The following is a 21,979-nucleotide window of genomic DNA, read 5'->3' as shown; positions in this document are numbered from 1 at the left end:
ATCTAAACTTATGCTTTTACTTGAGATTTAAAGTTTTTTCACCAGGGCAGACCTAGAAATCGAGATATATAATTAAAGAAGTGCAAATTTGGCTGCCTCAAAGTAAAAGGGTCACCACTGTAAGCCACTGCAACTTACACCTTTAATTATACTTTTTACACAAGGTGTCCCTCCCACTGCAGGTCAGAACGGAACATCACTCCTACACAAGTCGGGTTCAAGTCTAAACCCCAAATGAATTCAACAAATTGTCCTATATCCTTGTAGATTAAGCTTCAGAACAACCTGAACTTGTTGAAATTACTTCTGTTTGACTTGACGCTTGCTTCGATACACCATCAATACAAAATCTAACAATATTGTTCTGAAAAGAGCCATTTTGAAGAAATTATGAATGAATGATTGTTTTAATATTCTTACAAATGTGGCCCATTTAATGTTTCTATTAGTGACCAGGAGTCAACACTTTGGTAGGTTACTCAAAAACAGAATAGAGAAGAATTGGCAAATGGAGTTCTCTTATATGATGCTCTTCCACTGATGAACTGTGCCCAAAGGTGTTATACACTTCCCATTCACTCATTCACACATACACACACACACACCACAGCTGTCCTTTGAATTTAGCACAAAAAATTAGCTTCACAACCTTCAGCTAACAACAACTTTTGTCTCACGGTTGACCCGTGTTCCTGAATTTACCACCGTGATTGCATTTCAGTACATTTTTCTTGTTCTTCTTAAACAGGGAGAACGCTGAGAATAATTTTGTCAAGAGGATGAGACCAAGCAGTGATAAAGACTCTGCCGTATTTTCACTTCAAGAAGATGGTAACTCCCAAATTACATTGAGCAACGACACGACACCTCAAGTCTCTGATATGTAATATTTGCGTTCTTGTATGTTTTGGGTGGTTAGAGCTGTCTGTTGTGAGAGATCGGGAGTCATACAGTATGGCCACTGTGGAGCCTGTCTATCAGCTGAGAGATGATCTGCGCTTCAGACCTGGTGAAATACAACAGCAGCAGTTGTCTGCGCATCCATCAAAGTGGGAACAGGTAATACAGCAGGTACAGTATATGAGAAATATAGACATGACTGAATCCCCCCATGTCGCCATAGTAACAAGGATAGTAATGACTGACCTTAGTACTTAATTCAGCCAAAGCTCGCAGACGTCCAGAATATCTCAAAATGGAAATTTTGATGTATATAGCATTTATGCCACCTTACAGAATATATAATGCTTCAGCCTTTGAAAATACTAAATTGTATTTTGCATGTTTTTGTTCTTAGTTGTCGATAAACCATCTATGTTTGATCATGGCTGTCCGCTGCAAGAAACAAAAGTGCATCTTAACTTTGCACATATTCTGCAGGTACAAGATTAAGAAAAGGTTTTTTTAAATACACATCCAAAGTATAAATTCCTGCTTTTTTCCCTACAACAATCTCAGCGTGTGCACATTATTCTCTGTCCATGAGGCTCTTATTTGTGAGCTACCCACAGTTCCAAAGTCATCAATTCTGTCTTTGACTCTCTGAGGCTTTTTGCAGGCTCCAGAGATGAATGGTGAGATTAAGGAGTTAGCTGGGGTCTTTAAAGACAGACCGCACTTGGAATGAATCTTCTGCCAGACATTTTGTCGGCTCAGTGTTGCTCACTCATGCTTGTTTCTTTCCCATGACCTCCTCTTCTCTCTCTGGCTCACACACACAGTGTGTGTGTGTGTGTGTGTGTGTGTGTGTGTTCTCAAACATCTTTTTTTTGTTGCCATTTCTTGTTATCACTGCTTCCTCCATCAAATCAATGAAGGACATTCTATGTAGTTCAGCTGGGAATAGAATAGAAATACTTTATTAATCCCAGAGGGAAATTACATAATTTACATCAATGGTAAGGAGTTTAAAGTGATATAATGGACACAAAGTTGATTGCTACTTTACATCAGTGAATCAAAGTAAATAAGGCTTATCCCATGCCATTTTTCTGGCTGTTGAAGTTGGCCACATTTTTAGCTTTACCAGATGTGGTTTTAATGATTAAGATGAAGCTGAGACTGGATAAAATTCTCTTTTTATATTTCTTACAAAAAAAAAAATCACAACCTTCTGTAATCCTTATATTATAAGTGGCAAATGTATTTCACTTATATGGCACTTTTCCACTGCTTGAGCAGTCCTCAATGCACTTTACACGGTTACTCACATTTAAATTCACACACAAATGGAAGCAGCTGCCATGCAAGGCGCTCAATCCAAATACTTCAACGCTTCGACATTGGGAGATGGGGAATTGCATTTGCAACCTTCCCATTGAGAGACGACCACTCTCCTATCCAAGCCACAGCTGCCTATATATTGGCATAGACTGTGAGACAAAGACATCACATAGTGGTGTGGCGAAAGCGAGAATTCCCTATGTTTACGTATGGTCTCAGATGGAGCTTACATCCTCTGTGAATGGGTATTCTCCAGGTCTCCACTGATCACCCTTAATTGCCTGTAAGTGCAAGTGTAAGTGTGTGAAGACGGATGGATGTATGGATGGAGACTTCAAAATTGCTCAGTGAGTGAGTGAGTGAGTGAGTGAGTGAGTGAGCGAGTGAGTGAGTGAGTGAGTGAGTGAGTGAGTGAGTGAGTGAGTGAGTGAGTGAGTGTCTGTCATTCCTACAGCGATCTGTGCATTCACCCATAGTCAGCTGGGGTTTAGGCTCCAGCCCCACACTTTCATCCATCCATCCATCCATCCATCCATCCATCCATCCATCCATCCATCAGTTACAGTTGCTTCTTCTCATGTGGGCTGTATGAGTAATAATATTGAATGAAATGCAACATTTTCAGGCTTTCTTTGTGTTTTTCTGTCACAATTGGCTCCTTCCATCGTTCTTATCTTTCTTAGAGATGCTTTTTTCCCCCCCAGTCTTTCATCTGCACTGAAGCATGATGTCCATCAAGCAGCTAAACACACTCATTGTTCATTTACAGTATATAGTTTCACTTTTTATCCATTGTAGTGAAACAATGGATTCACTTCCTTTCTTTGGCCATAATAACATTTTTACATGTCATTGTGGGTTGGACTATTACTTATTACTATGATTTACTTTAATTTTTAACATTCAAAATAAGCCCCCTATCTTTAAGATGTCTTGCTCATTCAGGTTTCAATCTCATCTGATTTTATGAAGACTCAAGGAAATGTCTTTTACGATAAACCAACATTTTGGCTCTGGCCACTCAAATGTACATTAGAACATTTCATTAAATTGACGCACTAATGCAGTAGGTGCTTGAAAGCTGGTAGCACCGAGAACATAAAGTCAATTTAGATTTTTATCTGCTTTTCCCCGTCACTCCTCATGTGCAAACTTCGTGAGGCTCTCATGGAAATACCAATTGTAAATGCAGGCAGTAAAGTCATATTAAAAGGCGCTGACTCCCAGGGTTGAGACTTGAGAAGATGCGATCTTCCGTCTGATTTTTCATAAGTTCTATACCAGATTCCTTTCCTGATGCACCCTGACCAGTTGGGCATTAGGGGCCATAGAAGTCACCCATATGTATTAGGATTTACGTAAACCAGATAATTTCCCTTTACAAGCTGGCTTCGTCATCATTGTTTGCTCTATTAACATTTTAGAAATCAAGAAAAATCTCTTCATCAGTATTCAGGGTAAGAGCCTAAAAGTCATTGCTCTGAAAAATGAAGCAGTTACAATCATAGAAATGCTATTGCAAGTGACTTCAAATTTAAAAAAAAATATTTTTGGAAAAATTAGTTTAGGCATAGTACACATTTCTTTCTTTCTTGTGAATGCAATGAGAAACGGTTTGTTTTTTCTCCTCTCCACCCTGTTCACAACTTGGCCAATTAACACATTTTCAAAACATATTTTAACTGTGACTTGTCCCATAACATTTCCATAAACAAACAGAGGCACATTTATCTTTCAGTGTAATTATAATCCTATTTTGTAATACAGTGAATGTGGCCTCATTGTTAAAAAAAAAAAAACTATTTCTAACTTTAATTTGTTTTTCTTGGGCAATAGCTGCTGATCACTTGTTAATACTGAATCACTACTCACTGTTTCATAATCCAGACAACAGAAAGGACATAGGTTAGGTAATATTAAAGTAATAAACACATTGTGAGACAGTCCTCCTCCAAGCACTATTAGAACTTGTAGCCAATTTCTCCATTTTATTTTTCCTGCTTCATGCCTCCCTTCATGAGACTTTTCTTTTTTTAACCTTTAGGTTCATTTGGTTAAAGACCAGCAGGATGGCATAAATGCAGCTCTTCTTTCAGAGAACTTGGACTTGGAGAGGGGGATCAAGGACCTGAAATTGGAGGTACGATTTGCATTACTGAAATTCTAGTGATGTGTGGATTGTTATTTATTATTATTATTTTTTTTATGGTCATACTCCTAACATCAAATATGCCAAAATGGGCTTGTTTGTGGAGTTACTTAAATGTTAGAAAATCATGATAGATAGATAGATAGATAGATAGATAGATAGATAGATAGATAGATAGATAGATAGATAGATAGATAGATAGATAGATAGATAGATAGATAGATAGATAGATAGATAGATAGATAGAGTTTTTCAATTTCAATTCTTCATTACAGTTCACCCTTTAGTTTCATGTGTACTGGCTGCTACATGGCATGAGAAACAAAAAATTATTTAATATGTTGTGCAAAAAGGTTTGGGCAACAGGTGAGATGAAGCAAAAAAAACAACAGTGTTCACTGCTCAAATATTTTCAGTTTAACATTATAATACTTTTAAACTTCCTAACGTGCTTTGGATTGTTTGTTTGGATTTAGTCCTATTCGTACACTGCAATATGTCTGAAAGAGAAATTAGATTATCCTACCATAATTGTTCAATATTTGCCATCTAATTAAGTTAGGAGCTACGATCAGAGCTGATTACCAATGAGGAAACATCATAAAGATGTACAGTTACATAACCTTCTACGGAGATTGTCATGGTATCTTTCTTTGCAGAAACGTCTTACTCCAGATAATTTGGTGACGACTGAAAACATTCCGCAAGATGTTCGGGATTTTGACTGCCCTTACCCAGAGCTGAAGGACTCGTTAATTCAAGCCTTCCTCTTCCTGTCAGAAAAGTATCAGAGCAGGTTACAGAGTCTTCAAGAGCAACTTCAAACAACTGACAGGTGGGCCTCAAGAGAGTTAGACTTTTGACTTTGCTTCTTAGCATGCCATTGAGCACTTGCAGATTGATTGAATGGGGAAAATGTGGTAGGAATAAGTAAATGCAGCAAGTTCAGAACTATTGTGTAGCATCGATTTCAATGAGTACACGTAAAAGCCGAACAGATCAAGATCAATGATTAAAATAACAGCAGAGCATCGACCCCATGTAGAGCAACAGTCATTTTACTGTCCAGACATGAGGTATTTACCATTATATTATGACAATGTCTTAAAGTTCCTTTATAATGTGATTGTTAGTTCCACGTGGTTCATTGTACTGTGCTGTTGTATACCACTCTCCTTTTATATGAATAGCTTTAGGAAAGGTAACTAGAGGAATGGGAAGCATAGTTTCAGTATATTCTACATTTATTTATGACTGTAATCATGGATATTTTTTTTTTCAAATGCAATGCTTCACAGGTTCTGTGGCTGGTGTCCTGAGGATCATGAACAATTCCTGTTCATATTGTCTCACTACACTTATGGCATACCCAACTACAGAGAGCTGCGCATGGACATGCTGTTGAGAGTGTTCCCTGGGAAGACAAAACAACAACTGGTATGTCCTTGGGAGACGAATAAGATGCGTTTCATTGTTAATTGCAAAACAGTTAAAGATAAATGCAGAAAATATGTTGTCTTTGGGTAATAGACAGTGTGAATAGACAGGCACAGTAGATACATATCTGAAACGTTGAACAGACCAAAAAGTTGAACTCACTTCAAAGTTGCATGTGTATATTTGGGATGCTAAAACATATATTGGAGTTAACTGGAGTTTTCTGTACTGATTGGGAATTTTCACCATTTCCAGCTTACATGTTTTTAGGCATATTAATGAGCTAAAAAATTTTTTGTCAGCAGCCTGTTTTAGAGGGCTTCTATTCCTTCTCACACAGTTGCGAGTCAGCGCAACAACTGTTTCACCTTCTGGCTATTTAAAAAAAAAAGTAATTTATGTGCCATACTTAAGATCTAAATTTATCATGGTGTAACTGTATCCTCTGGGGCAATTATTACTGTCAATTACAATTCAGTTTTTTATACTTTTCTGCATGTGGCACAAAGCACACATACTTTCAGTTTGCATGCACATACTGTAAAGTAAAGCAGCATTTAAGATTGACACACCCATCTGAGAATGCACCTCCTCCCTCTGTCAGAGGCAGCCCTGCAGCGTGAGTCCCACGCTCCCTCATCAATGTGGCTGAGTAGCCTGAACGAAGCAGACAGACACACAAATAAGCCCGGACAATCGTCTGCTCAGCACGCTGCAGGATGTGCCGCGTCACCCACTGTGGACGTTTGGCTCAGGCCACTGCCTAGCATTGCCATGACAACCGCCGGGCCCTTCCTCTCCTCCCTCGCCCGTGCCCAGAGACCTGTCCTCATATCAGTTCCAGCTGGGTGCTGCATTTAGAACTGTGATCATTCAGCCTTAGAGGTGGGGGCTCACGGGCAGGAAAGATGTTTCTCTCTCTCTCTCTATGCTCTTCACTTTCTCAGAAACAGTCCCAGATAAGTCTGACTCCACCTAATTCAGATATTACACTTGATTAAATTCACATGTGCATTATCAGTGGGACCTATAAATTGGTTTTTCTGAAACCTTTTTAATGAAGCGCTTAAATGCAAATCTGTGATGAGTACTCCAATAAAGGAAACCATGATTTTATAGGGGCATTCTTGGGATTTACCTTATCTGATACTTCAATCTAAATGAAGTGAATTAAGTATGATGCTGATTACTTAGCTTCAAGGCTGGTCTCCCTGTTTGAACTGAGCTCTGTGCTTGTGAACTTTCAGCTCCATTAGAAATAAAGTGGAAAAAATGAATTGTGACTGGCTGCAGTGTGGCGAGGGCAGATATTGTATTTGTTCATGAAAAATGATTCCCATTACTCTTCCACACATTACAATGGTGTGAATTTTCAATTCTTTGCGCTTTAGTTCCAATTAATTTTTGTGTCTTTGGAGTCAGCATCTCAGCGCTTGCCTTTTTCTATGCCGGTTTTTAATCTCAGCAAACGAACATTAAAGGGTTGTTGTGGTTTGAGCTGAAATGTTATATTATTTTGCCATCATTTTAGGGTGATGCCATAATTATTCTATGCTCTGACTGGGTTTTTCCTTAGTGAGATAGAAGGTGAGAGCAGAGGCAAGTGACTTGTAGGGTTCCTGGTGGATAAATAAGCATCAGTGGTCATCTTCAATGTATTTCTCGCCCTCTGAGCTTTCACGAAATTCCCCAAGCAAAATCAAAGAACAGCAAATGTTTTTAGTTTTTTTTTTGTCAGTGATGCTTTTTGACTCTGGGTATTTTTGAGTTTGTCGACCATGGAGTGTAACTGCAACCCATGTGCCATTTGCTGCAGTATCAGTCAGGTTTTCTATGCAGTTTTTACTGACAAGTGCAACAAACCTCAAAGAGTCACTAACATGAAGTAATGGTACTCCAGCTAGCTTTGAGTGGACATCTCCCCCTGCTGGATGGGGTACTTCATTGTCTACACTATTATCTCCTACAAGTAAATAAAACCTGCAGGATTGCATAGTAATGCCCTCATCGTGTTTCACGAGAATAGCAAAAATAACAACTCATACCTCTCAGTATCTCTGACTTCATGTGGACATTTTTATCTTCTCCTCTTTGCAATGCTGAATCCTCATGGAGACAGCACTCCACAGAGGAAATGGTGATGTTACAGTTCAACTAGGTGTTGTGACACTTCCCAGTGTGGAGCAGACACCATCTTTCCATACAGACACTCGAGTATCATCATTAAAGTGGATAGATGCCTGTGTGCTAACAAACTTTGAATGCATGAAATGTGCAAGTCATGAATACAACACACACTGTGTGGAGGGTCACTCTCTTATAAAATAACACAAGGAAGGTAAGGTTGAGAGGGAGACAACAAGGTGAGGAATCAAGGGTGGCTCTCCCTCTAGTTCTTAAGTTGTGCATTAATAAACAGGATTTGCTTGACTGCCTCTGACACTTGTGTTCCGTTGGCAGGCCTGTCAGCTCACTCATTTTCAATAAAACCAGTCAGCCGTCTAATGCCTTCCCACCGTCAGTTAGCTGCTATTAGCCCATAGATGAATATCATTCCCTCTGTTCCAATGAAGCAGCCAAGTGGCACAGCCTCTGTGAGCGCTGACACAATGATGAATAGCTACAGACAGCCCTCACACAGAAAGGAACTGTTTTCCTTCACAGCCCCACGAAAAAGACCATTTTATACTCCGGCAGAGGTAGATCCTACACAGAGGTGTCCTGCTGGGACCTGTTGCCATTCTTACAGACTGTATATTTCAAAGTGGCATTTGAGGAATTCTCCTACCATATGGTCAGTACGGTGCAGCGCAGTGGCTCATGGAGGAGAGTAACCATTTAGGCTGTCATACTTTGTTATCACCTTGTCTTTTCCTTGTGTTTAACTCCTAAGGCTTTTCTTTCTTTTTTTAATCTTCAGTCTTTACATTTTTTTTTTATTGCTTAAAAATTGATAGATCATACTTTGTTAATCCTGTTGGGAAAATCCTCTCAACCAAATTGACCCATCAGTGGGCGGCCACAGTGTGGCGCTCCAAGGAGCTGGTGGGGGTCAGGGGTCTTGCTCAGGGACTCAGGGTGGTGGCCTGTCCGATTATACCTTTATATCAACCCGTCCGTACAAACGCTCTTTCTGGTCCTGTGCTTCCAGAGGGATCATGAACGTGCGTGGGACTTTCAATGCTTCATCCAGAACCAGCTGAGAGTGGTAGCCCAGCAATTGCAACGAGACCAGGAGGAGCTGCGGTTCAGAGCCCTGGTCCTTCTCCAGGAGGCAAAACATGCCCACCAGGCGGAGCTGGAGTTCCACAGAGACCGAAAGCAACAACAGGACCTCTGCTTGCATCTCAAAGAGAAGGTTTGTATTAGTTATTAGCATGATGTCCTTTTCCTTCATTTCATAGGAAATATTACACGTGTAGCTATGACATCGCCATGCATTGGGGGGGGCTGCAAAGCAGCAGTGTCTTACTGTCGGCTTGTGTACAGTGTATCTGCTGATGAGACCGTACATCACCAGACTGCCTGACAGCATCTCTCGCTTTAGCTGCCACTTGGGATGGGCTGTGAATGCAAACAAGCTCATAAGAATGGTCTCGCAAACATGATGTCGCCGTGTCTTCGGGGTATTGCTTCACATTCACACAACAAACAAGTTACTCCTGTGAACAAATCCATGTGATGTTGATATAGTACTGTGCAAATTGAATTTGCTTGCCCTGTGTACTTTTTTTTTTTTAATGCTGTGGTTGTCCTGTGGCTGTTTGGCCAAAGCCCTCTGAAGTGTGATGGAGAGCTTCTGCTGTCTGACACCAATGATTTTCACTTAGTCAAATAACAAAACCCGAGGTTTTTTTTTCACTGCTGGCTTGCTGAGTGTTAGATTTGTTTCCTTGAGACTGGTGAAGTTTGCATATTGTCACACATCAAATCAATTAATCGTTCATTTTCTTTAAGATTTCTTCAACTCTATATTTTGACTTAACCTTTTAGAAAACCATATTGAAGCCAGAAGCCAACAGCTTGGTTTCGTACCAGTACCAGTGAGAGGCATGTGGAAAAATGATTGTTGATTGATTTGCTTGTGTGTGTTGTAAGTCCTGCCTTATCTTAAAGGAGAACAATATTCTTAAAACTGCAAATGACAATTGGCAACATAAAAAAACCAAACAAACAAAAAAATAACTCCTCAAAAGGAGGTAACAGCTCGGCCATTAACTGCTTTTTATAATCATTTCAACTTTTAATGTCCCAATTGCCATTGCTAACGGTTCAAAGCATAAACTCTGGTATATTTGTGATAGTAACTGAGTAGTTTACCACCTGGTCATCATTAGCTTCTGGGACATCCACCAATTAACAGGCGGCTTGCAGAATTTTTCACTTTGACTAATGTTTTACGTCCTGTTTTACAGCACTTATTGTTTTTACCTGCAAATACTATGCCTGTAATATTTACACTTATTTTCTGTGTGCACTGTCAGTTTTACTTCAGGGCAATGATTACTTTACACCCTGTTCTCAGAGAATGGAGGTACTTCAGACACAGCTGCAGTGACTATGGCATAATAAAGCTATGCAAGTAAAAAGACTTCAAAGGTTTTTCGGATGATGGAATATATTATCGATGACTGCAGGGTTTTTCTTCGAGCGACATTTGAATGTCTTTCTGACAACAAGAGAGCCTTTGACTTTGGGTAATTTGGATGAACCCACAGTAAAAATATAAATGACATGCATATGACTTTGATAAACACATCTCCGAGTTTTTACTTTCACTGCCCACTGATGCAACAAGAAAAATAAAACTACAGATTTCATTCCGATGACTTTGTCACATTCACACGTTGTGTTGATGTGTATGTGCTCATACATATTTGAGTTTGTGTTGAGGCTCAGATGGATGCCCGTTTGCATCCAATCTTTCTTCCCCCTGCCGTTATCGTCACAGCACAGTAACACAGTGGTGAGGCAAGATGGATTCTCCCCCTGTTGCATCTGTTTTAACGCTCTTGGTTTCTGCAGCTGCTGCCTCTGATCCAAATATCTCTCCTGGCTCATCTGTGAGTCCCTCCCATTGTAGTCAGTGTCCTGTGTAATACGGTTTTTGCAGCGGTCTGGTGCAATGCAGTGTGCAGGTCACGTATGCATTCAATAGAATGTATATTTTATTGAGGTCATCAAGATACATAATTTAAGAGTAATTCATTCTCAGTCTTATTTTACAAATTCAGGTACTCTAGAGCAGGGGTGGCCAACCCTGGTCCTCGAGAGCCGCAGTCCTGCACGTTTTTGATGTCTCCTCACATCAATACAGCTGACAGCAATTAGTGGCTCCTTGTCAAGCTTTCTGCAGAGCCTCATCATGACAACAGGTGTGTTTGAGCAGGGAAACATCTAAAACATGCAGGACTGCGGCTCTCGAGGACCAGGGTTGGCCACCCCTGCTCTAGAGGATGGTTAGCAAAAAGGTGAAAAGAGCAACTCATTTTCACAAATGACCTCAAATGAGACCATTTAAACCCTGCGGAAAAAAAGGGTTGAGAAATCAAAGGGTCGCATGATGTGCGTATTATTTATTTTTAGCTCGGATTATGTAAATGCGTTTCCTTGTCTTGTCTTTTGACTTAAATGTAACACTGCATACAATGATTCTTGGACAATACTTGTATGACTGACCACATTATCTGAAGTGAGGAGTTGTGCAACCGTCACACTTCACTTTAATTGTCTTGATGGGGGTTACTGCTGTTTTTAATTTATTCAATCAATATTTGGGTACGTTAGTAAGAGGAGCAGACATAAAACAACAGCGATAGCAACAGTGACCCTGCGGTGAAGGGTCTTTCATGTCAGCGAAATAGCATTAGCATCAAAGAACAACTGTGAGGATGAATTTGTTTGGACATACATGCTGAAAGCTGAAGCAGGCTTTATCCAGCAACAATCTGAGGAGAAACATTGTGACACACGTTTTATTCCTTCAGATAATTTGCCAAACAACGTCAAGTCATTGGTTGCATTTTTGGGAGAAACAGAATTCGTTAATATATGAAGCACAGAGGACATTATTTTGCCATTTCAGCACCAGGGGGCACTTTGCAATTTAACATTGAAATGACACTTATTTTTCTTCAAAGCTGCTATGTTGTTTAGGTTTTACAGATAGATTAAAGATATTTATTTAAGTTCACAAAACAAAGGGGAGCATTTATAATTGTTGGTTTGTATAGAAGATTATTATGCTATTTGTATAATAGTCTGGAATTTGTTGGCTATACCTGCGCCAGAATAAGGATGTATTCTTTTGCAAAAGGCAACAATGCCATACAGTTTACAAGCTCCACACAGAACTGCACAGAACCAAAAATGATGGCATCTGCTGACACAGACGACATCACTGTCACAAAAGTTCACTTTTATGAGGATATGCACATGTGACACACAGTGTGAGAATTAAAGAAGCTGTTGGTGAAGCCAAATTGAAATGGACGATTTAGCATGAGACGTTGCTTATTTCACTCTATTTTATTGTTTGAAAGAGGACTCTTCTTTTCAAATCACCGGCTGATTGTTCTGGCTGCTGTAATTAGTCGGTATTGTTCTTAGTGTTACTGTTCATTCTCGCCTTTCATTGTGTCCTTGCTTTCATTTTAACTCCCGCTTATATCTCTCTCCCAGGCCTCTTTGATGAGTGATTGTGTTTTCCACATGAGAAAATAAAGCCTGGAGGGATGACAGATTGTTGCAACATGCTCAGGTGGGAGAAGGGATGGGCCGGCCAACATAACAAGTGACACAATGGCCAAAAGGAGAGACATTTCCCATGTGTGCTCTTTTGTGGCAACTGCATATTTTACCTTTTCTCTTTTCCACATTTCTTTGAAAAGTAGGATCGTTGCTGCGTTAACCAGTGGCCACATGATATGTGTGTCCTTTCTGCAGCGATCAGGATATTCTCCAGGCACAGTTTTAGTGTTATAACTATCAAGCTCCTCTGGTGGCCAAACGGACACGGCAGTGTCTCAGCCGCTGACACAACGTGTGGGCTGTACAATGTGTGAGCTGACAAGTCTCTGAGGAGTTAATCGCTCATATGTGTATAAATTTTTCTTTTTTTTCTCTGCAAAGTGGATATAACTGCTATGGACCTCAGGAGAAATCAGATGGTGTGAGCTGAGGAAATACAGCTGTAATTGCATGATTTCACTTTTCTCCACTCATAATGGACATGAGTTTTTGTCTTTTTGAAGATCCTGTAACTCTGGTCTATCATTAACGCCAATCAGTGGAGTGGCCCCACATATGGTGCTCTATCTCTGTCTCTCTCTCTCTGATTTCTCTCTGATTTGTTAGGGCCCACGTTATGATGTAATGGTGAGCCCTTTTTATGTTACGGCAAGAGTATAAAGGTCCGACTGTGTGGAGTTTACATATCCTCCTCGTGTGTCTATATCTCTCTGTGTTTACCCTGTGATGAACTGGTGACCTCTTCAGGATGTACATCACCGATCAACTCCAGTCCGCCCACAACCACTAATTAGGTGGTTTATAAAGTATGTGATTCATAGGTTTGCCTGATTTTATATTTCTTCTGTTTCATACTTTATGAGGTGACCTTTGATGGAAAGTTGTGATGGCTGCTATGTTTTCCCCTAACAGAAGACTTTCAGCTGTACAGTTATATGAACAAAGGATTCAGCACTCAGATAAAAAGGCTATCCCTCTTTTGTTATTCTGACATCTCCAGTTTCTTTTGTGCCACCACGGAAAATAATGGCATCCCATTACCATTTGAATTCACAGAAAATGAGATTCCACTGACAAATTATTGTCGACTCTATATAATGACCATTTTCTTTTCTTTGTTCTTCTTGAAATGCTTCGTCACGTCTGCCTAAACAAGCAGATCCGGTAAATGCATTTAGACACTGTGGATTTTTAATGTTTAAAAGATATGTCTCATCTTGTTTTGTGTTGGGTTTTTTCATCCAGTAAATGAACTTCAGATGTTTTTATATGACAGACCACTTGAAAAAATGACAATGTCTCAGAACTGTGCTTTACACACTCCTACTGTTTACACGTACAATCGCCCACAGTGCCAGCAGTAAATATAAAGGTATCTAATACAGGATAGGCTTTGCTTGGTGGATGGTATAATTATGCAAACATGTTTTCATGTTTCTTAGAAGAAAAGCAAACACCTACAATACTCTCAAATTTATTTTGGTATTCTTTATAGAAATTTACATTTTTGGAATTGCCCCTTTTTTTTTTTTACATGCATTTGTTTACAACATTTAATCCATATTTGATACTTTACAAGACAGGCCACGGGAATACATCACATACAGACTGAACTCAAGCCTCTGCATGTACTATACAGAACAAAAAGGGGAGAAAGAAATATGGAGTCAATTACCATTCTTGAAAGATTGTATAACAGCTGAATGTATGTTGTGTGGAATTCATTTAAGATTCATGGATATCAGAGCCATTAACTTCCTGTTAATGTGACTAATGTCTCACAACATTATGACATACTTCATACATAATGCAGACTTGTTGTATGGTTGATGATAATATAATGTTGCTATTCAGTCTCTACTATTGCACAACTTGTTTGTACTAACGTTTGTGTCTGCTACGGCCATTCTATTTAATCTATGTATTTATATCTGTAGTTCTGTGTTTGGTAAACACTGCTCATGCTATTTTGGCTATATAACTGTTGTTGGTTTAGGACGTGGTTTCTGTCTTGCCTGTTTTACACTTAACACCTTCACGTCAGTGCGGAGAACTTGTTTTCTAAAAATAAGGCCTGGACGTTCTAATAGACGCTTCACAAAAATTGTGCTACGACTGAGAATATTGAAATGTCTGATGAGCCGTGTGGTATCCCCAGCGTCAGCGCTGTTAAGTAGAAGTGGATTAGAGGCGAGATTGTTTAAGATCGTCTCCCAAACTCACAGCTGCTGCTTTTTCTCAGGTGGACGTCAAGTGTGATTGACTTGATGCTAGTGGTAGTGTTAATGTGCGTGTATGGCCATGCTAATTTGCAGTCAATTCCTTAGGGGATTCCTTAAGCTCTCCTCTGATGGATCTGTAAATCTGTCTGCATGGCTGGAATGCAACACTTCAATACCCGGCACCCCACAGTGAGGCGGCTGCATAACGAACCTGTCAGTCACTCCCAGGCAAATATCTGCGAGTGTGTCAAGATGTGTTTATGGAACCAACGTTTGTTTACCCGCAAATTATAAAATTTTGAGGGATGGGCATATTTTAAGGTGATGGTTTGGGTTGTGTAAGCCATAGTTATATTTGTGATTAGAGCAAAATCATGTAAAAATACACAAGTAATGATTACACAATATGTGTGTGCGTGCGTTCCTGTCTTTCTCATAGTGGTGTGTAAAGTTTCGGAGGAGCAAATGGTCAGACATTCTACATTTGAGATATTCTGAAGTATTACACCGTTTTATGCTCCAGGTTACAACTGGGGTGACTTGACACTCGACTCACAGCAAGAATATATCCGGTTTGGTAGGCTTACATTGTGAAGGCTGTATGTTTTCTCCGTAGATGTGTGGGTTGTTCTTTTTCCCTCCCATGGTCCGAAAACATACATGTGAGGTTAATTGGTGACCATGAACTGCCCTTAGGACTGTGTGTGTGTGTGTGTGTGTGTGTGTGTGTGTGTGTGTGTGTGTGTGTGTGTGTGTGTGTGTGTGTGTGTGTGTGTGTGTGTGTGTGTGTGTGTGTGTGTGTGTGCAAGCTTGCTAGATTGCCTTGTCCAAGGTGTCCCTTGGCTTTGCTCATAGTCAGCTGATACGAGCTTCTGTGAAGATTTATAGATGGGTGGACTGATGACGAACGTTCCAGAGGTTAGGTAATGCATTATCTCAATGAGTGGGCCTTTGAAATGTTACATTTAAGAGACGACTCTGAGAAAATGTTACCAAACTTTCACATATGTTCAAAATGAGCTTATTCAGACTCATTGAAGCCAATTAAACTCAGTTGGAAAAGTGAACTTAGTTTCTTTCCACAGCCGTAACCTTTTTAAACTAAATCTTTGTGCTCAATTTTTCTTGGCATATTTTTGTATGGTCATCTATGGATGAATATACTGTATCTGTTCTTGACCTTTTGAAAGCCTTATTGAAATACCTGACCCATATTTCTGAATGTCTCTGACTCTAGAATTAATTCAATTCAGTACAGACCTTCGACAAAAGGTTTTTTTTTTTAATGATTCGGTTCTTTGAAGGATCTAGTGTGAAAACCAGTGTTGATGCCTCTTCTGAAGCTCATGCAACACTTTGGCACTCTGGTCCTCTCGCTGTGAGGATTTCTTTTGAAACCAGAGGTTGGTGGGCAATAATATGGTTGGGTATTTGCATGTGTGTTTGTAGTTGCAGCAGTGGCGGGCTCAACAGGAGGAGGTGGCTAAGCTGGAAGCGACGATAGCAGCAAGACTTCAAGAGAAGGAGGAGGCCAAGTTAAAAAAGCAGCAAGAGAAACAAGCCACCCTCAGGTCACAGCAGAAAGAAAAAGTAATGACACTTTTACATCTGTCACCACAAATCTTTTTCAAAACTAGTCACACTGGGAATGAATGAAAGCCAAAATCTTTGTTTTCACTTATGTGTCTCTCACCAGTTTGATGCAGTAACATGGAAAAAATGTGTTTTAAACAAATGTCTTAACCTGTTTAATACCTTTGTCCTTATGATTAAGTACATTTTACATGCTATTGCAATTTATTTTAATTTTAAATGTAATATCACTCTCACGTGACCTATTCAAACCTTGGTGTTCTTTCCTAGTGTACAGCACATGTGTTATGCTATCATTTTAATTTGATATAAAAACAAGACAGCATGCACCAATTTCAGTGTGAAATAAAAATGTAGGTCAAATGTTTATGAGAAAATAGTGAAAGTGTGATAATAGGTCATTTATGACCGATTAATGTTAAAAATCCTAATATTTCAATTGTTTCTCATTTGATATGTAACAATTATTACAAATCGGTGCCACCAGATTGCAAAATGACAAAAAAGGACAATTTTCCTCCGTAATGTGTGAAAATATAACTAAGTTCAATTAATTTATTATTGTAAAGGAAATCTTCAAGTGTACTGTGGATGTATCAGCTAATATAGAAAGGTGGAACTCATTCCAATTTAACAAAGTCTTATCCTTATGCATTACATGCAGGTTTAGTTTTGCATGACATCTTTTGCATCATTAGCATGCAGCCAGTTCCTTCAGGATACAGATAACCTCTCCAATCTTAGGACATACGGTAGTCAATGAAAAAAAAAGAAGAAAAAAAAGATTGTGTATTTTGTCACATTCTACATTTGTCAGTGGGCCTCAGATGGTTTTCCACCATGTGTCAAACATTTGTCTTCGAAAAATAAGTTATGTTGGCTCAGATTGATCTTAAGTAGGCTACTCAGCTCAGAAGTGGGGATGATTTCCCAGAACAGAAAGTACTTTTCAAAAGCTCTAAGTTATATTTGTCAGCTAACCCTAAAATCTTTTTGTACGCATGTATGCATGCATGCATCATTCATATACCCAACCTGGTATATGAATGATTTCTTTTGTCAAAAATATAGAGTAAAACTAATTATTATTGTTATATCTTATCAAATGTTAAAAAGTCTACACTAGAGCTACACATGTTCCACAGATGTTAATATGAAGAGTGATTTGATGGAACATGGTTTTGCCGTCCTTGGAATTTATGTCTAGATGAATTAAAACTGAGACTCTACTGAAATCAAATTGCCGGCATATAATAATACAATTATCTTGGTATTTTCATAATTCACTTGAGTGATTGAACTATCAGATACCACAGTAGCAAAGCGTGTGTGTGTGTGTGTGTGTGTGTGTGTGTGTGTGTGTGTGTGTGTGTGTGTGTGTGTGTGTGTGTGTGTGTGTGTGTGTCCAACTGTTTAATTAACTCTCTCCTCAGGGGTCTGCTCAGAGGATATGGGCAACCTGAGACACTCTGATTAATGAGAACATTTAGGCATCATTGAGTCCCATATAATTTAGCACAATAGTCTGGCAGACATTGAAATATCATCTCATTCTTTCTATTTACACTTATCTGATTCCTGCTCCGTCTCAATCAATAGGACATGATGATCTTAAGAGTTCTGCTGGAGTCGACTCGGTGGAAGTGTAGCCATTGTTCTTGTTAACTTTGTAGTCATTATTCCTTCTCCCCCCCCCCCCCCCCCCCCCCCCCCAGGTCAAACAGTTTCGTTTGGAGGAGCAGAAAATGCTGGAGAGACTGGTGCACCGGTATCAAGAGCAACTTGATAAACTGAGGAGTGTCATGGCAGAGCAGGCGAGGCAAGATAAACACAGGTGAGTGTTGCACCATGGGACATCACCACCTGGTGTGTCAGGGTTGTTTAACACTCCGCAACCACAATCTCTCATGTGTTTATTTAATTATTGTAAAGCTACTAGCTTGCAAGCGTTGAATAAAGTTTTAGAACATCTTCATCTTTAGTGAGCCTGTTTAAGTTGGATTAAAGCTGAACCTGTGCAACACGTCATCAATCTGACTCAGAGCCGGTTGTGATGTTGAGAATGACTGACCCCTTCAGTCTTGAAGCACCCCCGATAAATGTTCCAAAAAATTCAATGGGTCAGGCGAATGTGGAGGAAAGCCAGCACTCCTTAAACTCTTCTTCATACTTCAAGTAGTACTGCAAAGCTTTGAAGTGAATTTCTGCTGTTTGACTGGTAGTATGAATGTAGGAAGAAATGGCGCACGCTGCATTTTTTGTTAGTTGACCGTTGTTCCTTTAGAGGCGTCAATCTTTAGGACGATAAACCACCTCAGAATTGAATGATCCCCATTGCTGTGCTTCATTGTTGAGTTCATATAGAGAATATCTCTTGTGTCCATCTGTGTACATACACTTTTCAGCTTGCTTCTTTTCAGGCTGAGACATGTCATGCTGGTATGACATAGCCCTTAGGCGTTTCCTTGTTTCGAGGTTGAACCACAACACAACCCCTGAGGCTACTACTACACAGCCTTCTGTAGCTGCAGCTGTGAGTGCAGGATAACATTCCTTCTTGAGCTAAAACTGTATCTATAGTGAAGTTCCTTCAGAGTTTATGTTAGTGCTTTCTTTTTGTTTCAATTATTGGAAGAGCACAACTCAACAGAACAATTTCCAAGAAGGAGGAGTGTTATCAATGTTACTAATCTGATAACAAAGAAAGCTTGCAAAAATCTAAAAATGTAATTTTCAATTCAGAGATTGCAATGTTTTCAGATCATATTTTGCTTGTAAATACAGATGTTTGATGTCCATAGCTGGAGTAAAACCAGGAATGGTGTCATTTTGTGGACTGCACCCGCTAAACGGACCTACAGGGTTGCTCCTGTCACTAACACTTAACACAACTATGTGTTTTGCTGAGGAAATGATTGAAGAAGCCTCATAATTGCACCTTACAGTGCTCGAGCAGCAGCGACAGTTGATGAGCATTACACTCTTTGGTAAACTTTATGAGTGTAACACACCAAGAGTGTTTTTTATCATTTGTCTCTTACAGGGTTGTGCATCTTCTATGATCTTATTCTATATTGAAGTGGGTTGGTTCTTAGTATTGTCTTATTGACATCTTTAATGATTATTTGAAACAATGGCAGACATGTTCTAAGAATTCACTGCTACTGCTTCACAGTATGAGCCAGAACATACCATCATGTATATTTCATAAAAAGGCAAATGTTTCCTTGTGAAGCCACTACAAACAGAAAGAATGAAAGGATTGATGTATATTTATGCTGCGGGGGACTGAACCAGGACTGCAAAATGTTGTGAGGTTTATTGCTGTTCCAAAACTACATCTGTGTATATAATATACCCACATTGCAAGCTTGATAAAATTGCGTACCTTTGCAACAAGACCCACTTTGAGTTCCTTGAAAAATATTTTGCTGACTCACAAACGCAATAACTAACAGCAATAAACAAAAAAAATCACTGAAGTGTAAGCTTTTCAATTAGCAGAAAATAGTGTGAAAATAGCTTCTTTTTTTTCTGTTTTTGCTGCTTGTCCCTTGCAGAGTCAGTGGAGATGTGACCCCTCTTGAGGAGCACGCCCACAATCGTCAGGGGTGGAACATGCTGAGAGGTTCCTCACAGAAACCCTGTTGTTGGGAGGATGCTGAATTATTACAAAATAAAAATAAAAGGTCTCTGCTTGATCGGTTTCTTCAGCAGTTCTCCTTAGATGGGCATGGTGATTACCACTACTACTGTATAAAGGTGATGACTTTGGCTGTGAGAGTAAACTCTGACAGGAATGAGAAACTGAATTGTGTAGGGTGAGAAAGAGATAAAAAAAAAAAATGGTGATGGGAGAGGAGCTGGATTCTGGCAGCTCCATAAAACCCTTCCACAGCCTGAGGCCCGTTGTGTCAGGAGGGATAGGTAATGTTGATTGTGTTGGTGGTAGTAGAAGAGAAGGGCTGTTTAGATCTGATGTCCACACTTCCCCTTCTTCTCCCTCTAGAGTACAGATTCGGGCGGAATTGTTGGAGCAGCGAAGGATGGATAGGAAGGCCCAGGAGCTTGAGCAGCAAAGAGAAGAACAGGAGAGAGAGAGTCGTCTGCAAGCTCTCAGGAAACAGGTGGATCATTATCTGCTGTTAACACTTTCAGCCACTCGGATTTGTTCCGTCACTTGAAATCAATCAAAAGAGAAGAACTGGACTCACCCTTATCACTGTAAAAGCATCACTGCCACCTATTGGCGCCGTGTTTTAAAGATGCAATTAAATGTATATTTTTGTGACTTTCCGGAGGTGGAGGTAGTGGCAGAGGCAGACCCAAAGAGGATGATGGCAGATACAAAAGCCTGGAGGAGTCGACACTTGGATGAAAATGAGTTTCACATCCAAAAACCCCTCTTCAATGTAAACACGTACACAGACACACAGGTGAGCCATGATAACATATACTCTCCTTTGACATTCACCTTTTGCTCAGAAGATTTCAAAGACTCTAAAGCTGCGTTATTAGTTGCCCCAGTGTCCTTATCAGTGTTTTATATACTGCGCGTACCCCCAGTACCCCATTAGCTCGATTACTTTCAGTGGTTTATGTTTCATTTTTATCTTGGGTGATACTGACCAGTGACCCATGCAGGGGAGGAAGATTATGCAAGCTGCTTGGCTGGTCATTGTAATATTTGTTCTCGTTTCACCACAGCCTTGATGTCAATGCCTCGGAGTCAAACAGTGAACTGTTGAATCTATGTGCGAGTGTTTTTCTTTCCACTGTACAGAACAACTTAGGTTATTAGGTAACGCAGGTAATGAATAATGATTTCAGGATTGTGAATGAGTTTCTCCTGGGGCTAGTTGTCAAGCTTTTACCAAGTATTAAAAAGAAACAAATAAAAACTGTGACCAGGTAGAAATAATGTAAAACATCTGGAAGTCTATTATTTATTATGTTTTTTCTTTTTCTTTTTTAACATCTGTTTTTCAGATTTTGTCTGACCCACGTGTGCGTGTTGAGCTGGCTCTTCGCGAGGCTGATATGCATCGCAGTCAGTATGCCAAACAAGTTCTGTCAGTTGTCAGGCCCCATAAACCTCCCCGTCGAGACACCAAGTCTATACTTGAGTTCTAGTTCATGTTTTGTTTGGGTCAGACGATAAATAAAGATTTTTTCCCCCCCAGACCTTAAGCATTTTATTTCATGTCAAAAATACAGCCGATGAGAATTATTCACCTCTTGCTACAATGGTTCATGTACTCATAAAGTGTCTTTTTAACTACTGTATCAACCACCAAGCGACACCGTGCTTTATTTTTTTATACTTCTTTTTAATATAGGTTTTATACACATCACACAGCAGAAGAGTACAAGAATGATATATACATAGTCCTTCAATATTGTTCATTCAATATATCTTGATTATACACAGCTTTTCATTAAAAAACAATCCAAAAAGTTTAAAATGCCCTGACAGACAAAGCTACTGATAATAAGTATCTATTCAAGTTGCCAATTTTTTTTCAATCATTGCAAAATTGCAGGTTTTGCCTTTACAAACACCCAATGTGGTTGTTTTGGTTGCATCTTGCATGAATTTGTAAGT

The 21,979-nt window shown here is 39.6% G+C and overlaps 1 protein-coding gene across 1 annotated transcript; it reads left to right on the top strand.

The window, feature by feature from the left end:
• Window positions 1–954: 954 nt before the first annotated feature.
• On the top strand, window positions 955–21,507 carry LOC308131453 (coiled-coil domain-containing protein 148-like; the record flags this gene model as incomplete). Its single annotated transcript, XM_080498181.1, has 10 exons — window positions 955–1,071; window positions 4,268–4,363; window positions 5,032–5,207; window positions 5,671–5,809; window positions 8,961–9,167; window positions 16,231–16,371; window positions 18,090–18,208; window positions 20,384–20,501; window positions 20,676–20,810; window positions 21,364–21,507. The coding sequence occupies 10 exons, from the start codon at window positions 955–957 to the stop codon at window positions 21,505–21,507; spliced, it is 1,392 nt and encodes a 463-aa protein (XP_080354307.1).
• Between the last annotated feature and the right edge of the window lie 472 nt (window positions 21,508–21,979).

The sequence above is a fragment of the Blennius ocellaris genome (genome assembly GCF_963422515.1).
Source record: "Blennius ocellaris genome assembly, chromosome: 6".
NCBI lineage: Eukaryota > Metazoa > Chordata > Actinopteri > Blenniiformes > Blenniidae > Blennius > Blennius ocellaris.
The sequence above is the reverse complement of the archived record's forward strand: the minus strand, read 5'-3'. Positions and strand labels throughout refer to the sequence as shown.